The 22,212-nt window shown below is 47.6% G+C and overlaps 1 protein-coding gene across 3 annotated transcripts in view; it reads left to right on the top strand.

The window, feature by feature from the left end:
• gpc5a (glypican 5a) overlaps nt 1–20,623 on the top strand; it is a 1,363,183-nt gene extending 1,342,560 nt beyond the window's left edge. For 2 of the 3 annotated variants that reach the window (XM_038818309.1, XM_038818307.1), the window contains exon 8: nt 20,281–20,623. In XM_038818309.1, coding sequence (XP_038674237.1) covers nt 20,281–20,453 — 173 coding nt within the window. In that variant the 3' untranslated portion in view covers nt 20,454–20,623. The remainder of the gene's footprint in view (nt 1–20,280) is intronic. The other variant, XM_038818308.1, reaches the window with a different exon arrangement.
• The last annotated feature ends 1,589 nt before the right edge of the window (nt 20,624–22,212 follow it).

Raw genomic sequence — 22,212 nt, 5'->3', positions numbered from 1 at the left:
TGGGCCAAATGGCCTTTTGCACTGTATGTTCTATGTTCTATGAAAATAAGAGGATATTCATCTGCTAAACAGCATTTTGCGATGCCTTTGTTTTTAATGGATGACTGAAGCCTCTCCTGAACTTTTGAACCTGATTTTTGTTTTCCTGGAAGTGTGAACCTGTGTTCAGCTCGCGCAAAGTGCCTACATTCCAGTGATGTGTCTGTACTATTTGGTCGACTGTACATGCAAAATATTAGTCTTCATTTACTTCTCTTCAGCACCTGTCCATTTTTCTTTCCAAAGCTAAGAAAATCTGGAGAATGTAGGCAGAAGTTTCACTCTTGACAAGGATTGTTGGGCAATGAGAGTAGTGGGAAGGGGCGGTGGGGCCTATGTTGGAGGGTGGAAAACCAGGTAATCATTGTGAGTGTGTCAGCCCACAATCAAGACACCAGCTGGACATGGAATTAAGATACTGGAGATAGTGTTGAGTAGCGATGAGAATCAACATCCTCAGGAGAAGGTGCATAGCCCCAGGTACGAGAAGGGCAAAGGTGAGGAATGAGAGACAGGTAGACAACAAAGACGATACCCTCAGTATTAAGTGTACCACTGAAAAATAAGGTAGCTGCACATGTCAGAGAATCATTGTGGCAGGAGACTGCACCTATCCAGTTAGTTACAGACTGAGATTTGTGCCTTCATTGAGGAAGACCGTCCACCTCACATTACTGCTCACCAGGGCCTGCCAGTAACTGTTAAAGTCACTGTGGTCATACTTCCTCAGTTCTGACTCATTCTAAGTTACCGCACCAGACTGCGGTGGTATCTTACAATCACCAGCACAGCATTACATCTCGCAGGTCACTAGAACATAGAACATAGAACAGTACAGCACAGAACAGGCCCTTCGGCCCTCAATGTTGTGCCGAGCCATGATCACCCTACTCAAACCCACGTATCCACCCTATACCCGTAACCCAACAACCTCCCCCTTAACCCTACTTTTATTAGGACGCTACGGGCAATTTAGTATGGACAATCCACCTAACCCGCACATCTTTGGACTGTGGGAGGAAACCGGAGCACCCGGAGGAAACCCACGCACACAGGGGGAGGACGTGCAGACTCCACACAGACAGTGACCCAGCCGAGAATCGAACCTGGGACCCTGGAGCTGTGAAGCATTTATGCTAACCACCATGCTACCCTGCTGCCCCACTAGTGTCCTATTTATGAGAACTGGGTTGTACAATTTCAAACACATGGGACCTCACAAATGACCTGTTGCAATCCTAATGGTATGGAACATCATCAATTGCATCCATATAGCTATCGTGGTGCCAAGAGAGTGGCCAGTGAGATTAATCAACAGGAAGGGCTTCCAAATCCCTAAAGGGTCAACTGGCCTGTGACCACAACAAGAACTCATTCACACGTTGCCTTCCTGTCCTGGCTGCTGCAATAACAGTTCCGTTCCCCAGCAATTCAAGATGCTGCAGCTCTTCAAGGAACCACTAAACCCCATGAATGACTTGGAGGGGACACGTATCCCTTGAAGAGATAGCTACTCTCCAGTTTAAGTGACCTGAGAAAGAGGCACGGAGATTCTGCAAAGTGGAGTCAGCTTCTCACAAGTTCTTGCGTGCAGACTTCAGGCTTCTAAAGGTGCAGTTCCATTACCTGGACCGGTCAAAGTGACATCTGCAGTACATGCCTGCAAGTCTCACACATTACCATGGTCTGTTGTGCTCCCTATTACTTGGCCCTCCAGAGAGCCGTGCCTTCAAGAGGATGAAGCAGTAAATATCTCAGTTCACCAAAGGAGTGGAGGAAGAGGACGATGCAGAGAAGACTGTTGCCCATGATGTACGGAGATGTGTGCAGATCATTTCAGGAGACAAAACCCTTATCAGAATGATGTTTGCTGAACAAGGCACATTTCACATTGAAGTAGTCATCCAGTAGTACTGTATGCTCTAGAATTCACTTTGATCTGATTATGAAAACACATCCATCAAACACACCACTTTGAATTGTTCCATTCTGACTGACAATGACATCTCCCCAATGGTCTCAGTGACCCTATTTAAAAACCATTTCTTCAAGTCTTATCATTAAAAAATGGTCACTGCACTCACCTCTGCCCCCTGCTTCTCCTGGAGCTCTGGCATCCCACTGGTGTCTTCCATCGTGAAGACTGATGCAAAGTAACTATTCAGTTTGTCTGCCATTTCTTTGTTTGCTATTATTACTTCTCCAACTGCATTTTCTAGTGGTCCAATGTCTATTTTTGCCTCTCTCTTACCTTTCATATATTGAAAAAATCTCTTCCTATCTTCCTTTATATTACCAGCTAGCTTGCAGTCATACTTCATCTTCTCCCTCCCTTATTGCTTTTTTAGTTGTCCTCTGCTCGCTTTTAAAGGCTTCCTAATCCTCTGGTTTCCCACTGATTCTCACCACTTTGTATGATTTTTCCTTAGCCTTTATGCTGTCCTTGACATCCCTCATCAGCCATGGCTGCCTTGTCCTCCCCTTAGCATGTTTCCTCCTCATTGGGATGAATTTCTGTTGTGCCTCCATAATAACCCCCCAAAACCCCTGCCATTGCTGTTCCACTGTCTTCCCAGCTCAGCTCCTTTTCCAATCAACTCTGGCCAGCTCCTCCCTCATGTCTTTGTAGTTACTCTTATTTAATTGTAATACCGTTACATCTAATTGGAGCTTCTCCCTCTCAAACTGCAGGGTAAATTCTATCATATTGTTGTCACTGCTCTCTAAGGGTTCCTTCACCTTAAGTTCCCTAATCAGGTCTGCCTCATTACACATCACCAAATCCAGAATTGCCTGTTCCCTGGTTGGCTGTCACAAGCTTCTCCAATAAACTATCCCTTAGACATTCCACAAATTCCATTTCTTGGGATCGACTACCAACCTGATTTTCCCAGTCCACGTGCATATTGAAGTCCCCCATAATTATTGTAATATTGCCTTTTTTACATGCCTTTTCTATCTCCTGATTTATTTTCTGCCCCACATCCTGACTACTGCCAGGGGGCCGTTGCATAACTCCCATCAGTGTCTTTTTACCTTTACGATTCCTCAACTCTACCCACAGAGATTCTATGCTTTCTGATCCTATGTCGCTCCTTGCTAACAATGCAAAGCCACCCCCTTTGCCCATCTGCCTGTCTTTTCGATAGGATATATATCCTTGGATATTTAGATCCCAGCCCTGTTCCCCTTGCAGCCACGTCTCTGTGATGCCCACAACATTGTACCGGCCAATTTCAATGTGCACAACAAGCTCATTTACCTTGTTCCGTACACTGCGCTCATTTAGGTACAACACCCTCAATCCTGCATTGGCCATTTCCCCTTTCACACTCTCCTCAGTCACTGTACCCTGTACTGTGGCCCTTTTTGATTTTTGACTATGGCTTCTCTGCCTTGCACATTCCCCCTTACTGCTTTTTGTTTCTGGCTCTGTCTTACCTCCCTCCCACTTCCTAGAATAGAATCCCCACAGTGCAGAAGGAGGCCGTTGGACCATTAAGTCTGCACTGACCCTCTGAAAGAGCACTCTACCTCGATCCACTCCTCGACCCATAACCCTGTAACCTAACCCGCACATCTTTGGACACTAAGGGACAATTTAGCATGGCCAATCGACCTAACCCGCACATCTTTGGGCACTAAGGGACAATTTAGCATGGCCAATCGACCTAACCGGCACATCTTTGGACTGTGAGAGGAAATCCAGGCACACACGGGGACTACAGACAAAGGCCCAAATTGAACCTGGCTCCCTGGCATTGTGAAACAGCAGTGCCACCGTGCCACCTCTTCTGTGTAGTGCGCCCCTTGTGGTCATGGATCAGGTAGGGGCAGCTTGCTTGTGTCTGAGCATGACTGACATGCATGTGGTGATGAACATCTCCAAAGACCACTGCACTGGCATCAATGTAGGGGCAGTCTTCGTCACAGGAACTGCTGTAAAGCTGGTCCTCCAGTTAGATGGGTCAAGAAGGCAGATGATGTTGATGATAATTGTAGCCTGTGAGGGACAGTACCCTCATCCTCTTTAGTGACTTCCTCAGCCCTTCGATGCCAATCTGGATTGTGGAGGAGATCACTAGCCGGGATGCAAGTGACACAGATACAATGCCACTTTGCACCAGTTGTGCCATTGACCAGCCAATGCATGCATTCTGTGCATGTTGGTGCACAGTTGTTGCCTCCACTCAAAGTGCTGCCACAGATGGCTCTCCAGATGGCTCTCCATGGTGCAGACTCGATGGGCCGAATGGCCTCCTTCTGCACTGTATGTTCTATGTTCAGACAGATGGCCACAGGGATCTGTAATCTAGTCACCGAAGACCCTGCGCCTCCTGTGTCCCTGAACTTTTATTCTGGTTCAATTCAAGGATCAGCCTGGACTTTGGTGGTGTCCCACGAGCAGCTATGCTCCTCTGTCTCTCTGCCAGGGCTGTATAGTACATTCAATTCATGACAGGTGTCACAGTGACTTAGGGCAGTGGGTTTCGCCGTCATTGCTGCACTCCCCCAAGTACAGCATATCATTGATTTTACCCATGTGACCTTCGAGGCATTTAGGACCAACCAGTGAGATCCATTAGCAGGATGGGCTTCTAAACCCTCAATGTACAACTAGTCAGCAACCACAACAAGAACTTCCTTCATGTGTTCACTCGCTTTCCTTGCAGCTGTCTGACTCCTTCATTCTCTGCCAGCCCATGTTGCCTCATATCTTCACTGCAATGCCAAAGTATGTGGATGGATCCTCGGGGGCAAGGGACATGGCCACTCAACCCTTGACAGGAGCGCCAAGCACTGAGACAATATAGCCAATGCCACATAGAATCATAGAATTTGTAGTGCAGAAGGAGAGAATTCAGCCCATCGAGTCTGCACCTGTCCATGGAAAGAACACCATTCCCAAGAGTGATCGCTGACTACTTCCAGAAGCAGAATCACATTTTCAGAGAGCTGATGGCCTACCCTATGGTTATCCTACTTGAACATGGGCGCCACGGTAGCTCAGTGGTTAGCACAGTTGTTTCACTGCTCCAGGATCCCAGGTTCGATTCCCGGCTGGGTCACTGTCTGTGCGGAGTCTGTACGTTCTCCTCGTATGTCTGCGTGGGTTCCCTCCGGGTGCTCCGGTTTCTTGCCACAGTCCAAAGATGTGCAGGTTAGGTGGATTGGCCATGCTAAATTGCCCCTTAGTGTCCAAAAAGGTTAGGTGGGGTTTCTGGGTTACGGGGATGAAAAAAATCAATTATTGTCACGAGTAGGCTTCCAATGAAGTTACTGTGAAAAGCCCCTAGTCACCACATTCCGGCGCCTGTTCGGGAATAGGGTGGAGGTGGAGGGTGGGCTCAAATGCTGTGCTCTTTCCAAGGGCCGATGCCAACTTGATGGGCTGAATGACCTCGTTCAGCATTGTAAAATCTATGAAATCATTAAAATTTCACAAACAAGTACAGATTTTAAAAAGTCTGATAAAATGTATGTTGAGAAATTTAGCAAACAAGTGGCTACAAAGTTTATGTTTCAGCCACACAAATACCTGGTTAGACACACCTTGAATACTGTGAGCAGTTCAGGGCACTACATCTTAGGAAGTTTACACTGACCTTGGAGAGATAATGAGCTGGATTCTCCTCCATTCCTGTGTCTAAGTGCAGCCGCCAATGGAAGATCCATGGAGTTCAATGATGGAAACATCGGTGCCACACCCGCATCGCTTCCGCCACCGGTGAGGGGCTAGCACCGGCGCAACATGGAGCACTCGCAGAACATGCGAAAAACGGTGGGGGAATCGCCACAGGGATCTGTAATCCATGATGGACGCACAGGGCCGACAAGCTGCAGCCGCGCATGTTTTGTTATGCTCTTGACGTAGCATAAGTTGCTTCCTTGATGTGCACTCTGACAAAGGAAGGTTCAGACTTGGAGATAGCTTTAACATATTTATTAAACTGTTAACAATTCTCCTACTTGGATTCGACTCTCCTGCTAATCCTGCTATAGCTACTCAGATTGACGAACCAGTCTGCTACAATCCACGTGGTGGGTGTGATGTGTTTCAAATCAACCCTGTATACTCACTGAGAGTCTCCACTGGAAAGAGGAAGATCATGTGTGCTGTGTCCTTATATATGGGTTGGTGTAATGCCCCCCTGTGGTAGTGTCACCTCTGTGTGTCTCGTGAATGCCCATTGGTCGTGTCCTATCTTACTGACCTATTGGTTGAATGTCTGTGTGTCATGTCTCTGGTGCTCCCTCTAGTGTCTATCTAGTCTATGTGTATTTACATTAACCCCTTGCGTATTTACAGTGATGCATATCACCACAGCGCGTACACTATACACCCCCATACTCACACTGATTTCGTCCAAAAAGGTGGTGGTGGTTGTGCTGGACAGCGTCCCCGTCCACCCTGACCCCACAGCCCACCTCCTGGCCACAACCCACTATTCCCCCAAGCCTGGCAGAAGCCCCCCCCCCCCTCCCCCCCGGCCAGCGGCACGACTGTCGGTGAAGTATGACTGTGCTGGAAGGTGTCCGTACGCACTCTCTCTCTGCAGCCACCACGCCAGGTTCCCGACTGTTGAGGCCACGGACAGGATTCTCCGTTTTTTGGTCATTGGATAGACATATGGACGATAAGGGAATAGTGTAGATGGGCTTTAGAGGGGTTTCACAAGTCGGCGCAACATCGAGGGCCGAATTGCTGCGCTGTAATGTTCTATGTTGTATGTAGGCCGCGTCGTCGGGAACTCAGCCCATTGGAGTCGGAGTATCGCGCGTGGGCCCGATAATGAGATGTGAATGCGGTTGCAACTGTGCGTGGTGCGCAGCGCAATGACTCCGATTTGGAGGAGGCAGAGCACCCACCGTCAAACTGCCGCCTGCCGCGATTTCAGGTGTCGGGAGCTATTCTCCACCCGATCGCCGTTCCGGTTTCACCATCGGGCAATGGAGAATCCCGCCCAATAGCTTTAGTTTACCAGAATGGTACCTGGATTCCAAGGGTTAAATTAGGAGGAGTGGTTACACAAGCTTGTCTTTTTACACAAACAAATATATTCCTTGCAATTTCGAAGATTGAGGGATGATTTGATCAAAGCTTTCAATGTATTAAGGGGTCCTGATAGGGCAGTTCAAAGGGGTCCTGATAGGGCAGATACAGAGAAGAGTTTCAACTGGTTGAAGACTCTCGGACAGGGACCTAGTGTAAAATTCAATGTCTGATCTTTGCAAAGTGAAATTGGGAAACACTTTTACACACAGATGTTTGGAATTCTCTTCCGCAAGTAGCAAATGATCCCAGATCAATTGCAAATTTTAAATCTAAGGTTGATAGACGTTTTTTTGATCCAGAGCTAGTAAGGGAAATATATGGAGCAAAGGTGGGATTGTGGCATAAGGTCACATCAGCCATGGAATCATTGAATGGTAAATAGGCTTGAGGGGCTAAGTGGCCCACTCCCTTTCTTATGCTCCGATATGTCAGGCCTGTAATTTAATTTGCCTTGATTCTAGTTGAAATGAATAGACCCAGCTGTAGAGAGCAGTGATGATAGAAATTCCTTGAGAGTGACTGGTAAAATGTGATCTTTCTTGGAGCAAAAGAGTAAATGGAGAAAACAGCAGTTCTCGTTTACCAAAGCAACACAGCCCCACTCAATATTGTTTAATTTGTTTCTATTCGGTGCACCAGTGATCTACAGTGTTGTTCAGTCTTTACAAATAACAAAGCTCATATAGACAAGTTAATGATAAAAGAAAATGACAGACTGTGTTTGTATTATTGATTGCACTGCATGGCAATGCTATGGACAAACTAATATTCGCGGCAACAAAGCAATGGGATTTCATTTGTTGGACATGGGACTGAAATAGTCAGGAGAACATTACAGAATTAACAAGGAGTAATGATGCCAGTTCCTTTTTTTTTAGCTGAATGGCAGACATACAAGTGAGAGAAAATCTTGGCCAGTGGGGAAATGTTGAAAGATTTCCACTGTAGTGAAAAGCTTCTTTATTTCAAAATTACAACTAAAGGAATTACAACTATGTCTACTTTGGAATTATGGGCCAGAATTTTACATGCAGAGGAAATAGGCCTGTCCCTCGACTGGATAGTCAGGAGTGAGCCTGCCACCTTGTGGCTGGGAAGACTTAGAACATAGAACATAGAACATTACAGCTCAGTACAGGCCCTTCGGCCCACGATGTTGCGCCGTCCTGTGAAACCCCTCTAAAGTCCCTCTACACTATTCCCTTATCGTCCATATGCCTATCCAATGACCATTTGAATGCGTTTAGTGTTGGCGAGTCCACTACTGTTGCAGGCAGGGCATTCCACGCCCTTACTACTCTCTGGGTAAAGAACCTACCTCTGACATCTGTCCTATATCTATCTCCCCTCAATTTAAAGCTGTGTCCCCTCATGCTGGACATCACCATCCAAGGAAAAAGGCTCTCACTGTCCACCCTATCTAATCCTCTGATTATCTTATATGCCTCAATTAAGTCACCTCTTAACCTTCTTCTCTCTAACGAAAACAGCTTCAAGTCCTTCAGCCTTTCCTCATATGATCTTACCTCCATACCAGGCAACATTCTTGTAAATCTCCTCTGTACCCTTTCCAATGCTTCCACATCCTTCCTATAATGTGGCGACCAGAACTGCACACAATACTCCAAATGCGGCCGCACCAGAGTTTTATACAACTGCAACATGACCTCATGGCTCCGAAACTCAATTCCTCTAACAATAAAAGCTAACACACCGTACGCCTTCTTAACAACCCTCTCAACCTGGGTGGTAACTTTCAGGGATCTATGGACATGGACACCGAGATCTCTCTGCTCGTCCACACTACCAAGAATCTTACCATTAGCCCAGTACTCTGCCTTTCTATTATTCCTTCCAAAATGAATCACCTCTCACTTTTCTGCATTAAACTCCATTTACCACCTGTCAGACCAGCTCTTCAGCTTATCTATGTCCCTCTGTAACTTGTAACATCCTTCTGCACTGTCCACAACTCCACCGACTTTAGTGTCATCTGCAAATTTACTCACCCATCCTTCTACGCCCTCCTCCAGGTCATTTATAAAAATGACAAACAGCAACGGCCCCAAAACAGATCTTTGTGGCACACCACTAGTAACTGGACACCAGTCAGAGAATTTCCCATCAACCACCACTCTTTGTCTTCTATCAGCTAGCCAATTTCTGATCCAAACTGCTAAATCACCCTGAATCCCATGCCTCTGTATTTTCTGCAATAGCCTACCGTGGGGAACCTTATCAAACGCTTTACTGAAATCCATATACACCACATCAACTGCTTTACCCTCATCCACCTGTTTGGTCACCTTCTCGAAGAACTCAATGAGGTTTGTGAGGCACGACCTACCCTTCACAAAACCATGTTGACTATCTCTAATCAAATTATTCCTTTGCAGATGATTATACATCCTATCTCTTGTAAACCTTTCCAAGACTTTTCCCACAACAGAAGTAAGGCTCACTGGCCTATAGTTACCGGGGTTATCTCTACTCCCCTTCTTGTACAAGGGGACAACATTTGCTATCCTTCAGTCCTCTGGCACTATTCCTGTAGACATAGATGACTTAAAGATCAAAGCCAAAGGCTCAGCAATCTCCTCCCTAGCTTCCCAGAGAATCCTAGGATAAATCCCATCCGGCCCAGGGGACTTATCTATTTTCACACTTTCCAGAATCGCGAACACCTCCTCCTTATGAACCTCAGGCCCTTCTAGTCTAGTAGGCTGTATCTCAGTATTCTCCTTGACAACTTTGTCTGTTTCCTGTGTGAATACTGACGAAAAATACTCATTTAGCACCTCTCCTATCTCCTCGGACTCTACGCACAACTTCCCACTACTGTCCTTGACTGGCCCTACTCTTACCTTAGTCATTCTTTTATTCCTGACATACCTATAGAAAGCTTTAGGATTATCCTTGATCCTACCTGCCAAAGACTTCTCATGTCCTCGCTTGGCTCTTCTTAGCTCTCTCTTTAGAGCCTTCCTAGCTAACTTGTAACTCTCAAGCGACCCAACTGAACCATCATGTTTCATCTTCACATAAGCCTCCTTCTTCCTCTTGACAAGTGTTTCAACTGCTTTAGTAACCCATGGTTCCCTCACTCAACCACTTCCTCCCTGCTCTTGACCTGATGTTATGGCTGTTGGGCTGTTACTTGGCTCAGATCATGGCTTCTATCTCCATACAGGAGGTAGTCCTGCCTCTAAGAGCTGCAGGCCAATCAGATGGCTAGCAGATCTCCAGTACCACTGGAAGTGGCGGGCACTGCTGGGTCTGATGCCAGTCCACTTTTTGGGTCAGCAATGGAGGCTGGGCACCATGGTAATTGTGGCAGTTCCACTGGGGCCAGCCTGATGCCCCTGACGAGGGGAAAGCGGGGGCCCATGCTCTCAATTCTGGGCTGGGGGAACATGCGAAGCTGGGGAACAAACAGTGGCCGATCTCTGCTGGGCATGGTGCCTGAACAGGAATCAATCAACCCCCCCGCCCCCCCCCCAACCCACCCCCTGTTGCTAGGGTAAAATGCCAGCAGCTGGAGAAGACGGCCCATAAGTGGCCATTAATTGGCCACTGGGTAGTCAGGAGTAAGCCTGCCCCTTGTCGGGTAGGTGACAACTATGACACCAAATTTTCTATTCCCTCGGCCTGCCTTCCACTCAATGGGACATAAAACTCGCCATAGAATCATAGGGCGATACAGCACAGAAGAGGCCCTTTAAATTAGCTATATAATTAGTCCCACTCCCTTGTCCTTTCTTGATAACCCTAAAACCCTTTTCTCTTCAAGTATTTCTCCAATTCCTTTCTGAACCTGCTAGTACTGCCAGTTCAGAAAGTGCTTTCCTGAATTAATTCTCGCCGGGGGGGGGGGGGGGGGGGGGGGTGGTGAATCCCACCTCTGCCGTCCACCGAATTCGGCGCGGGCGGGAATCGTGCCGTGCCGGTCGGCGGCCATTCACAGCGGCCCCCCCCGGCAATTCTCCGACCCGCGATGGGCCGAAGTCCCGCTGGTTCTTTGCCAGTCCCACCAGCGTAGATCAGACTAGGTCCCTTACCGGCGGGGCCTGGCGGCGTGGGTGGGCTCCGGGGTCCTGGGGGCTGTGCGGGGCGATCTGGCCCCGGGGGGTGCCGTCACAGTGGCCTGGCCCGCGATCGGGGCCCACCGATCCGCGGGCTGGCCTGTGCCTGGGCGGCATTCGTTTCCTACGCGTCGGCCGTGTAAGCCTCCGCGATGGCCGACACGTAAGTGAACCCCCCTGCGCATGCACGGGAATGACATCAGCAGACACTAACACCCCCGCGCATGAGCGGACCCGCACCGGCCGGCGGAGTCCCTTTGGCCCCGGCTGGCGTGGCGCCAAAGGGCTACCATGCCAGCCGGCGGGGCGCAAACCACTCTGACGCCGGCCTAGCCTCTGAAGTGGCGGAGGATTCGCACCTTTGGGGTGGGCCGACGCCGGAGTGGTTCATGCTACTTCGTCCGGCCGGGACCCCCCCCCCCCGCCCTGCCGGGTACAGGAGAATCTGCCCCTGATCTGTTAGGCCTTGAAGTGGATTTAAGTACATTTGTTTAAATGTCAAATGTTGCTGTTTCATAAATGTTGGGTGGGATTCTCCAGCCTGCCAACTGCGTGTTTCTCGGCGGCGCAGCATATGCTGGTGACAGGATTCTCTGCTCCCACTGCTGTCAATGGGAATTCCCACTGTAATTACCCCACACCGCCAGGAAAGCCAAAGGATCCAGTGAATGGCCGGAGAATTGCGACGAGGCAATGTTAACTCAGATGAACTTGATATACAGAACAGTACAACAGCTAACGGTCTAGATCCCTTGGCTCCCAAGCATCCAGGGCCAGCTCAAGGTACCGGCAACTCGGGCAGTCGCCCGGGGCGCCATGTGTTAGGGGGTGCCATCAAGGAGTGCGGGTCCCGTGCATGCGCAGTTGGGCCGGTGCCAACCAGCGCATGCGCGGTGGCTGCCCTCCCTCAGGCCGCCCCGCACAAACATGGCGGTTGGATCCAGGCTCGCCGGTGGTCACTCCGCCCCCCCCCCTCGGGCCCCCTCCGCCCCCCCCCCCCTCCCCCCCGAAGGGAGCCGAAGTTCAGCTTGCCCGGGGCGCCAGCAACCCTAGGGCCGGCGCTGCAAGCATCCTCTGACCAAACCCCAACAGCCAGGTACACACCTAAACACATGATAGGCTAATGCTCACGGGCTCCATCCCCAAATGCTCTGGGCTGGTCACATGGCCCATGAAGGATCGTCCTTTATTGGGGCAATGCTACCAAATTCCTCCCCACTTAAGTTCGCCTACAAATACCCGAAATACAAAAACACAAAAACTCTTGTTTACAATTATACAGCTATAAACTCACAAAAGTTCTATACAACTCTAAAATGATCTCCCTGCTTTTGTAATCTATGCCTCGATTGATCAAGGCAAGTGTCCTATATTCCTTTTTCACCACCCTATTAACCTACCCTCCCGCCTTCAGAGATCTACGGAAAAACACACCAAGGTCTCTTTGTTCCTTGGAACTTCCTAGTGTCGGGCCATTCATTGAATACTTCTTTGTCAAATTACTCCTTGCAAAGGGTATCATTTTGCACTTTTCAGGGTTAAATTCTATCAGCCAGTTTTCTGCCTATTTTATCATCCCGTCTTTACCTTCCTGTAAATCAAGACACTCAACCTTACTGTTAAGCACCCAGTCAATCCCGTACCAGCCTCCCCGGACAGGCGCCGGAATGTGGCGACTAGGGGCTTTTCACAGTAACTTCATTGAAGCCTACTCGTGACAATAAGCGATTTTTATTTCATTTCATTTCAATCTTTGTGTCATTCGCAAACTTACTGAAATCCCCCCCCCCCCACACACACATAGTCGTCTATGGCATTTATATAAATGACCAAGAATAAGAAACCCAGCACAGATCCCTGTGGTACCTCACTAGACACTGGCTTCCAGTCACTAAAGCAGTCTGTCATCACCCTCTGTCTCCCACAGCTAAGCCATATTTGAATCCACCTTATCAAGTTACCTAATATCCATGTGCATTTGTGTTTTTTATAAGTTTCCCATGTGGGGCCTTGTCAAAGGCTTTGCTGAAATCCATGTAAATTACATCAACCGCACTACCCTCATCTACACACCTGGTCACATGCTCAAAAAATTCAATCAAATTTGTTAGGCATGACCTCCCTTTGACAAACCACGTTGAATCTTCCTGATCCAACCTGATCCAAGTGGAGATAGATTCTCTCCTTCAGAATTTTTACCAATAGTTTCCCTACATTGACGTGAGACTCATTGGTCTGTAGTTCCCTGGTTTATCTTCTTAAAACTATTTTTTTTCCAATTAAGGGGTAATTTAGCATGGCCAATCCACCTACCCTGCACATCTTTGGGTTGTGGGGGTGAGACCCATGCAGACTCCACATGGACAGTGACCTGGGGCCAGGACCATGCCACCCTTCCTGGCTTATCTCTACAACTTTTCTGAAATAGTGGGACTACAATAGCTGCACTCCAGACCTCTGGCACCTCCCCCAAGGCCAGAGAGGAATTAAACATTTGAGTGAGAGCTGTTGAAAGCTCCTCCCTCACTTCCCACAGCATTCTAGGACACAATTCATCTGGACCTGGATACTTGTCCATTTTTAAGCCTGCCAACACCTCCAATACCTTGTCAGTCCTTATCCCCGAGTTCTAGATCTACCTCCTCATTCTCTTGGGTGAAGACATATATGAAATATTCATTCAACACCCTACCAATGTCCTCTGGCTCCACCCAAAGATTCCCCGTCGGTCCCTAAAGGGCCCTACTCTTCCTCTGATTATCCTCTTCCTATTGACATACTTATGGAATACCTTGGGTTTTCCCTATTTTTACCAGACAGACTTTCTCATATCCCTCCTTTGCACTCCTAATTGCTTTCTTAAATTCCATCCTGCACTTTCTGTACTCCACTAATGCCTCCATCCATTTGCTACTCTACTAGTTTCTAAAAGCCTCCCTTTTCCTTCTCATCATGTACTGAATGTCTCTGGTCATCCCTGGTTCTCTGGGCTTGTTACTCCTTCCTATTACCCATGAGGGAATATGCTGGGCCTGTAATCTCCTTATTTCTTTTTTGAATGTCCCCACTGCTCTTCTGTAGATTTCCCCTCAAGTAACTCTTTCCAAACTACTTTGTCCAGATCCTGCCTTGTTTTACTGAAATGCGCTCTCCCCCAATTCAAAACCTGTTCATTTCTTTGTCCATAACAAACTTAAATTGTACCATGTTGTGGTCGCTATCATCAAAATGCCATCACCTAATATAATTACCCTGTTATTATTTTTACACACCTTTGCGAATTGTGCACATATTTGCTCCTCAAATTCCCACTGACTATCTATAATAAACACCTAACAATATGACTGTCCCTTTCGTGTTCCTAAACTCTATCCACAAAGCTTCATTTGATGTCTCCACCAAGATATTGGGCGTGATTCAACTAAATGGGAACAAAGTCCCACAGCTTTTGTTTAACCGTGTGTTTCCTGGCGCTGCGACATGGCTATAAAATGCCACTAACGTTAAATAAGCAGGGAATCCGCGGCCAAGGCCACATATAGCCTGTTCTTTACACCGAGGAGCTCCGCTCGCCGGATCTCGTCACCATAGCGAAAGGGTGTCCTGATCTCCAAGGTCCCTGAATCGACCCCTGACCCCCTCAAAGCCCCAACGCACTGTGGGAACATCACTGGGCCTCCCGCACCCACCCAAGACCTGAACAGGGCACTCCCAGCCCGATCGCCAGCATATTAAAAAATGCCAGCTTGGCACCTTGGCAGTGCCAACCTGGCACGCTGCAATGGCCCTGCCAGCTAGCAGTGCCACCTGGGCATTTTGGCAACCAACAGATGCAGCACTGGCACATCAAACGCAGCACCCACAAGCACAGATACATTAGTGGGTCCTCTCGGCAGTTGCCTTGCAGGACAGAGGACAGATAAAGCTGAGGCAGTTCAGAGTTATGCATTGAGAATGGAAGAATCCATTCAACTCATATACACCCCCATGGCTAATGGTTTTGAGTGCATCGAGAGAATGGCCAACACCACTTAAGCCCTCACTTCCACCATATCCCCCTAACCCAATAACCCCTCCTAACCTTTTTTGGACACTAAAAGCAATTTAACATGGCCAATCCACCTAACCTGCACATCTTTGGACTGTGGGAGGAAACCGGAGCACCTCGGAAACCCGCGCAGACACAGGGAGAACGTGCAGTCTCTGCGCAGACAGTGACCCAGCGGGGAATCAAACCTGAGACCCTGGCGCTGTGAAGCCACAGTGCTAACCACTAAGCTACCGTGCCGCCCACAGTCTCCTATGCACTGGACCTCAATCATCTCCAAGGAGCTCGGTCATTGGCACTAGATCCTGTAATGAGGGCATGACCTCTTTGCCTTCCATTCCCTCCATCCTCTCCTGTACCCTACCACTGCTCAACGTTTCACCTTTCCTGTGCAAGATGTTTTCCTCTCTTTGCCATTGGGTCCAAAACCTGAAAATCATGCCCCATTGCCAGCTGCAGTCTTCCTTCTGGGCACTGCTCTCTACTCTTCTGCCCCTGCAATGCTGCGAAAGTGGTTGGGGGAGGGGGGAACCACTTGCAGTGCCCAGGCAATTAATGCCCATTCTCCCTGTCACTTCTCAAACCATGGAGAACGTGGTCCAGCTGAGTGCTGGACTCAAGGGTCTAATGCACGATAAGCGCACTTTTTATTTTGCTAATGTAGCACATTTAAGTGAGAATCCATGACATTTAGGTATGGCAGTGCATATGGTCTTATTTGGCATATGATCCTTATAGATATAGGGTCAAACGATCAATGGCTACAACTGCTGTGCAGTGGCAGAAAGCATCCTACAAAATTCTATGTTCCCAGTGCATTCGTCATGGCATTCAAGACACCGTGTTTGCATTCATGACATAAGTGCAAGGATTGGGTATCAGTAGTTATTGTCGAAGCTACTTCTGGAGTACAACCACCAGAAGCCTGACTGTGGACCTGAGGAGTTGGGTCTTTTGACCCTAATTGAGACCCTCATTGTGAATGTGCAGTGACGTCTGAGGGGAATATCTACCACCTTTCATCCTCCAGGATGATATCACCCTGCCTCGGGATGCTGTATACAGACTGAAAGCACGTCACGGGCTAGAGACTGCATACCTGCCTTGTATATGGAGGAGGACCATTCAACGGTAACTACCATTGATTGCTCAAATGTATCCATTCACAAATACAAACAAAAATGAATAATGCAGGCTGCAGGCAACACCTGTTCGATGCCTCTAATTAGACGAACAGTTCATCGCCAATTGACACAGCTCAGGGAAGACCATCACCCTGAGGTACAAGAGCCAAAACGGCCCCAGGAAGTCCTAGATGCTGACACAAAGGAGCCAAATTCAAGGAATCATTTGCTGCAATCAAGGGTGTACAGAAGACACAGCTCAGACATGGTGATGAGTTGCCCTAGCCCTAGGCCAGTCAACGTTAAATTCAAGTCAGCCTCCCAAATACACAACGGGAGTCTGACTTCAATATTAGAATGAAGTGCCTGCCTCTAAAGAGAAGGATACAGACATGTCACACAATTCACTATTGTCAAAATAGCTGCTGGCGTATGCATGGCAGGTTGGAGTCACATTAACTGATTGGATCCGATTACCTGTTTTTAAATTTCTAACCTCACCCCCTTCCACCTATTCTAGTGGGTTAAAACCCTCCCTCGTTAAATCTGGTTTGCTTTTTTTGGATGGACATTATCAACTTAATAAGAAAAGAGAATTCAATAGAGCTGCATTTTTGTTGGATCTTACTGTGTCCTGCAGAAGTATCTCACAACCAATCATAGATAGTCTAGGGAGCAGCCATTTTGGGGGTAGCAAAATCCCATACGTAAGACGAAGGACCATTGGTCTGCTTTTGGTAATGCAGGTTGAGTGAGAAACTTTGGTCGGATTCCAAGAGTCTGACCTGCTCTGCTTTGAATTGTAGCATCGGACTTTTCAAGACCACTTCAATCACACTGTGAAAAAAATTGATTTTGCCTCCATTGCCTGGACTAAGCTTTTAATTTTTAACATTAGATTTCTGAAATGCTAGATGTAATAAGCCTGCAGCATGAAAATAGTTTCAACAACAGTGACTTGAAGTATTGAGCACCAAAAGAAGGATCATTTTTGAAGTGCAATGTCAAACGTTCCGTCTTCTTCTGAGGCAGTGCCTCGGGGTCGAGGATAAAGTGCTTCCACACTAATAAACAGCTCTCACGTAATTGAACAGTTCAATTTGTGACCTACGGTCTGTCACAGTAAGAAGTCTTGCAACACCAGGTTAAAGTCCAACAGGTTTGTTTCGAATCACTAGCTTTTGGAACACAGCTCCTTCCTCAGGTGAATCCGGCGGGGCAGACAGTGGTTGGAGGAACGGGTGGGTAGGGTGCTGAGGTTGAGAAGAGCATTGGTGTGACGACACAGCCTTGCGAGACTCCAGTCCATTCGTGAACTGGGTCAGTTTCTTCCATCCAAAGATTGTTTGGGGAGTGGGAGGTGGGTGCTTTGCGAGAAGAGTTTTGTGAGAGCCCTCTGCTGCAGCCACAAAGAATACCTTTACAGTTTGCTGTAATGAGCAACCTCCCTTGCAACCATCTTCCAGATTTAAGGCAGGTTGTGCTGTCTCAGTTGCTGAGTCACACGGTGATCTATGTTTGCATTGTGTTGTTAAACTCTGAACCAATTGAACTTTGTGAGATTAACCCATCCAAAGTGTTCCCCTGTTTACAGAGTTACCGGGTTTCATATTTCTTATTGTTCCTGAAAGAGAAGTGAAATAGATTATTTTCCCCATGAAGCTGTTCATTGTTTATTTATGTATTTTATATAAATAAACCATTTGATGGTTTGAAGTCCTATTCATTAAGATGCGATTTGAGTCCATAAAGAGATATTTGGGATGCGGAGTAAGTGGTTCTCTGTTTGGATTCTCAAATTTTGATTTGGGTTATTCAATTGTCTATTTAGATGTTGGACAGAGAATATTGACACCCCTCAGGATCATGTGGGCCGTGAAACCTGTTTCACGGGGAGATAAGTGAAGCTGATTGAAGGAAATTCCTGCAAAAACACAGCAGCTGTGGCACGTAATAATGGGCAATTAAAATCTGTGGTAAACCACTGTTAGTGTATTATATGTATTGTGGTAAACTGTTACTGTACTACATGTATTATGGTAAACCACTGCCTGATGGCTCCGCCTGTGGCTCCTCCCCTTGGGCTCGGTATAAAGGTGGCTGACCTCCGGCCCTGCCCCAGTTCGGGATCAATGGCCAGGAGGCTTCCTATTTAGCTCCTGTCCCCCCTCATCATCTGTAGCCTCGCGACCCTTAAGGTCGCCCCACCCTTGCTCTTCGTTAACCTTACCCCGGACTGTAAGCCCGTTGCCACGAGGAGCAGATGATACAGTGCCCAGGACAGGGCCTTTATCAGGTCGGAGGTCCAGTGACTCCTACGAAAGGGAATCATTGAGGCTAGTACCAGCCCCTGGAGAGCCCAAGTGGTGGTCGTCTAGACTGGGGAGAAGCACCGGATGGTCATCGACTACAGTCAGACGATCAACCGATAAACGCAACTTGATGCGTACCCTCTCCCCCCCATATCTGACATGGTCAATCAGATTGTGCAGTATCGAGTGTTCTCCACAGTTCACTTGAAGTCCGCGTACCACCAGCTCTCTATCCACCGGAGGAACGCCAATACACTGCCTTCGAAGCAGATGGCCGCCTCTACCACTTCCTCAGGGTTCCCTTCGGCGTCAGTCTTCCAGTTCGGTCTTCCAGTGAGAAATGAACTGAATGGTTGACTAGTACGCGCTGCGGGCCACATTCCCGTACCTTGATAATGTCACCATCTGCGACATTAGATGACCAGCAGGACCATGATGCAAACCTCCGGCATTTCTTCCACACCGCTAAGCTACTTAACCTCACATACAATAAGGAGAAATGCGTTTTCCGCACAACCCGCCTGGCGATCCTTCGCTACATTGTGGAAAACAGAGTCCTTCTGGCCCTACAGTCTAGAAGTCTCCCAGTCTCCCACTGGCACGAGGTCCTTCCTGATGCGCTCCAGTCCATCCGGTCGCTTCTGTGCACTGCCACCAATGAGACCCCTCACGAGCGCATGTTTGCCTTTCCTAGGAAGACCACTTCAGGGGTCTCGTTCCCGTCCTGGCTGACAGTCCCAGTGCCTGTCCTCCTCCGGAAGCATGCAAGGGGTCACAAATCGGATCCCCTCGTCGAGAAGGTCCTGCTCCTCTATGCCAACCCACAGTATGCCTACGTGGCACATCATGACGGGTGGCAGGACACAGTCTCCCTCCGGGATTTGGCACCAGCAGGTTCACCAGCGACCATCACCACTACCCCTGACCCTACACCGTCTCCCTCCTCCACTACCCGGCTACTTCGAGATTTGGCATCGGCAGGCCCACCGGCGGCCATCCCCACCACCCCCGCCCCTACACCTCTCTCTCTCTCCCCCTCACCGTTCAGCGGACTTTATCGTGCCCATAATTTCACATTTCCAAGCAACAATCTTTATCTTCTGTTGAAGGAAATAGACATGAATGAAAGTGACTTGTTCATAGCCTTCCACTGTTGTTATCAGTGCAGCTGACTCATTTAATTATATTTTTATTGACTAATATGAAATCTTTTTTTCAGCTGCCCTGATTTAATTGGTCTGTCAATATTGGTGTAATTTAATCAGAGTATTGAATTTAGGGTTATTCATTAGCATGGGTAATTACACAGAACTGGTTCTTTTGGCAGGGGATGATGTTGCAAACTGGTTATTCATTCCTATCAGCTGATGCTGTTGCCGAGACATTTTTGAAATTTTTCTTCTCTTGTACATCGTTGAATCTGACCATCATTTGGTTCCAATTTGAAAGTTGACCTCTTTTCGTTTTGTCACGTTGCTGAGAGTTCAGAAGCTATTCAGGATATTCAGGGACAAGCTGCAGTGTGGACCCTTAGCTCTGTACGCTGGGTCAATATACCACATAATTTTGTCATAACTGACAAAGCAATACACTACCCTCGGTTTCTTATTTGCTTCAGCAGGGCTGCCGGACAAGAAGAATAGGCACAATTTTGCTCTGGATGATGTAGACACCAACTCTCTGGCAGAAGACTGGTCCGATTCAAATAAACCTGGTGGAAGAGCCATAAGTCATCGTGGAAATGTAATGGTTATTCTGATCAGTTTGGTGGCTTTGATTCTTCCTTGGTGAATTCACATCTTTCCAATTGTTTTTGTCTTATGTCTTTTAGTTAAATCATGGAAAACTGCATGCTGCAAAGAATAATGGCAATTATGTACTTTTGCTTTCAAAATACTTCTTGTTTCAGTTGTTTTTGTTTATTTAAAATGTACTGCAAATGAAGATTTGTTAGTTCCATGTATTTTTGTAACTGTGTTTTACTTTATTCAATGTCATAGAAGTTTTTCCATACTTGTTGCTGTGTTGCATAGAAAACATGGGCACCGGATGCTGAACCCAGCCCAGCCCAACCCAGCTGGACAGACACAATCTCCTGGCATCACCTCAGCCAGGAGGAAGCCGCAAATGATTACGTTTCTACTTTCACTTCAAGAATTATTGGCTGGGACACATTCCTGCTTAACATAACAGAAACATGGGCCAGAATTTTACCTTTGAAAAAAAATGGAGGGCGAGATGGAGAGGGATGGCGTAACTTCGTGGGAGATGGCTTTCGGTCAACAAACCGAGGAGGGATTTCACTTACAATTTCTAAACAAAGTCATTAAAGGTAAATTAAGATCATCGCGGAGGCGATTGACAGTGATTCTACAAGGCCCTTAGAATTTTGTGAACAACGCATGGGTGACTTGAGGGATCAGACACTCAGCAACCTTTGAAGGGCAGTGACAGGCAGCAGCTGTTGGTGTTGCTGCATTCAGCAAATCTTCACCAAGGCCTTCTCATTTAGTTGAAAGGAAGAAGGGCAATGACTTGTTTTGTCTGAGGCCTCCAAGAGAAGTTAATCTGGCAGAAGACTCATTGAAATGGGGCCTAAGAGGGGTATTGGACTGGGTACTGTTTCTGGAACCACGGGAAGCCCTTTTTAGTGGAATTTCCAAGATGGCATAGACCTTGTGCATTCTAGAAGTTCAGAACCTGAGATGGAGGGACCATTGTGTGGCACTAGCACCATGCTGAATAGGATAAATTTCGAACAGATCAAGGGCAGCACGGTGGCGCAGTGGTTAGCACTGCTGCCTTACAGCATCCCACTTTAGATCCCGGCTCTGGGTCACTATCTGTGTGTGGAGTTTTCACATTCTCCCCGTGTTTGCTTGGGTTTCACCTCCACAATCCAAAGATGTGCAGGGTAGCTGGATTGGCCAGGCTAAATTGCTCCTTAATTGGAAAAAATGAATTGGGCACTCTAAATGTATTTATTTTTTAAAATTTCACAAGATCTAGCAACTCATCCATGAAGCTGTGTGAGCCACCAGCAGCAGCAGACATATATTGAACTGTAACCTTATGGCTTGCCATAACTCCCACTCTACCATTACCATCATGCCAGGGAATCAACCCTGATTCAATGAAGAGTGCAGGGGCGCATGTCAAGAACACCAGGTATGCCAAAAAATGAGGTGTCAACTTGGTGAAGCTACAACACAGGAAAATGAAATGGAAATCGCCTATTGTCACAAGTAGGCTTCAAATTAAGGTACTGTGAAAAGCCCCTAGTCGCCACATTCCGGTGCCTGTTCAGGGAGGCTGGTACGGGAATTGAACTGTGCTGCTGGCCTGCCTTGGTTTGCTTTCAAAGCCAGTGATTTAGCCCTGTGCTAAACCAGCCCCTTACTACTTTCTTGAAAAAAAAGTTTAGAATGCCTAATTCATTTTCTCCAATTATGGAGCAATTTAGCATGGCCAATCCACCTACCCTGCACATCTTTGGGTTGTGGGGGCAAACCCACGCAAACACAGGGAGAATGCGCAAACTTCACACGGA

The sequence above is a fragment of the Scyliorhinus canicula genome, chromosome 14, assembly GCF_902713615.1.
Source record: "Scyliorhinus canicula chromosome 14, sScyCan1.1, whole genome shotgun sequence".
In the NCBI taxonomy this organism is placed as follows: domain Eukaryota; kingdom Metazoa; phylum Chordata; class Chondrichthyes; order Carcharhiniformes; family Scyliorhinidae; genus Scyliorhinus; species Scyliorhinus canicula.
The sequence above is the reverse complement of the archived record's forward strand: the minus strand, read 5'-3'. Positions and strand labels throughout refer to the sequence as shown.